We start from the raw sequence: 2,099 nt of genomic DNA, 5'->3' as shown, positions 1-2,099 counted from the left end.
ACCGAGTCTTTACATTTTTATTAACAAGTCAAGATATGGTTTTGTTATTATTGTAGTATTTGTTGATGATCTTAATATTGTGGGAACATTGGATGAAATTGAAAAAACAGCCACTTATTTAAAGAAAGAATTTGAGATGAAAGATCTTGGAAAAACAAAATTTTGTCTTGGTCTGCAGATTGAATATTTGTCAAGTGGAATCCTCGTCCACTGGTCAACATATATAGAAAAGATTTGATGCAGATTGAACATTTAGCAAGTGGGATCCTCGTCTACCAGTCAACATATACAGAAAAGATTTTGAAGCGATTCTATATGGATAAAGCGCACCCATTAAGCTCCACAATGGTTGTTCGATCACTTGACATTAAGAGAGATCCTTTTCATCCTCGAGAGGATGATGAAACACTCCTTGGTCCTGAAGTGCTATATCTCAGTGCAATTGGTGCTCTTATGTATCTTGCAAATTGCATACGGCCGGACATAGCATTTTCAGTCAATTTATTAGCAAGATACAGTTCTGCACCAACCTGTAAACATTGGAATGAAATCAAGCATATATTACGATATTTTCGTAGTACAATTGATATGGGATTGTTTTATTCAAAAGAATCGAACTCCCAGTTAATTGGATATGTAGATGCTGGCTATCTTTCTGATCCACACAAAACTCATTCACAAACAGGATATGTGTTTACCCGTAGTAGCACTGCTATATCATGGCGATCTATAAAACAAACAATGATTGCAACTTCTTCAATCATTTAGAGATACTCACAATTCAATGAGGCAAGTAGATAATGCATTTGGTTGAGATCTATGATCCAGCATATTTGTACAACATGTGGTCTCTCATCAATAAAAGATAGCCCAATAGCATTTTATGAATATAATGTTGCATGCATTACACAGATGAAAGAGGGTTATATCAAAAGTGACAGGACCCTGCACATCTCACTAAAATTCTTTTATGTATATGAACGTTAAAAGAATGGTGATATTGATATTCAGCAGATACGTTCAAATGAAAATTTAGCAGACATGTTCACTAAAACACTGCCAACTACGACATTCAAAAGGTTGGTACACAATATTGTAATGAGTCAACTCAAGGATCTTTAGTGTTGAACTAATGCAACAATAAAGGGGAGCATTAAATTGAAAAGATATTGGCATATTGTACTCTTTATCCTTCGTTCAGGTTTTATCCCACTGAGTTTTCCTGACAAGGTTTTAATGAGGTAGTTTTAACCTATAAAATACCATTTTTCATATACACAGCAATATTATACTCTTTTTCCTTCGCTAAGTTTTTATCCCACTGGATTTTTCTTAGCAAGGTTTTAATAAGGCATATTCTTAGTGTTGTGTAGTGGACCCCAAGGGGGAGTGTAATATATATGGTGTCCACTAATTAGGTATAGTGTTAAATTAATTTGTGCACTAAATAAGTGGTAAATACATGTAATACTCCTAATTTTAAAAAGGATATAATTGGAATTTAAATTTTATTTCTTGTGCATTTTTAGTTGTTTATGTGGCTATGTGGTTACGTGGCTTGATGGTATATGTTTAATTGAATTAATTGTTTAATTGATTATTTGGCTGGTTATAATTGTTTAATTGTTTAATATTAATTGTTTAATTGTTTCTTTGTATAATTGTTTAGCTTGGTTTATTTGTTTTAAATTGAAATTATTTTGTATAATTGTTTAAATTACTTTACTTGTTTAATTGAAAGTACATGTTTGTATTATTTTTATTTTTAAACGGAGTTAAACTTGGATAGGATTAATGGACTATTTGGATAGTGTGAATGGGTACAGTTTTTACTCATGGACGGATATATATGTATATATGAGTATATATGTATTTTGGGTTAGTTTAATTATTAGTAATTGGTAATAATTAAATTAGCTTCATTATATTTTCTTTATATATATGTAATATCAAGTTTTAGGGTTTTAGATATATTCATTAAAATTGCCGACTTATATATATATATGTATTTTATATTTTATTTCTGTGTTTGCTTTGCCAACTCCTCACATGAATAGAATTAGGTTAAAACTATTTTGCCTATATATATATATCATATT

The 2,099-nt window shown here is 30.6% G+C and overlaps 1 protein-coding gene across 1 annotated transcript; it reads left to right on the top strand.

Moving 5' to 3' along the window:
- The first annotated feature begins 237 nt into the window (after positions 1-237).
- Positions 238-768, top strand: LOC132301696 (secreted RxLR effector protein 161-like). The gene has a single exon (XM_059798929.1). The coding sequence runs from the start codon at positions 238-240 to the stop codon at positions 766-768; it is 531 nt and encodes a 176-aa protein (XP_059654912.1).
- Positions 769-2,099: the final 1,331 nt, after the last annotated feature.

This window comes from Cornus florida, unplaced genomic scaffold (assembly GCF_030987335.1).
Source record: "Cornus florida cultivar Cherokee Brave unplaced genomic scaffold, ASM3098733v1 CherokeeBrave_3.0.0_Hap2_Chr03, whole genome shotgun sequence".
Taxonomy (NCBI): Eukaryota; Viridiplantae; Streptophyta; class Magnoliopsida; order Cornales; family Cornaceae; genus Cornus; species Cornus florida.
Note: the sequence above shows the minus strand (reverse complement) of the source record. Positions and strands in the feature narration are given on the sequence as shown.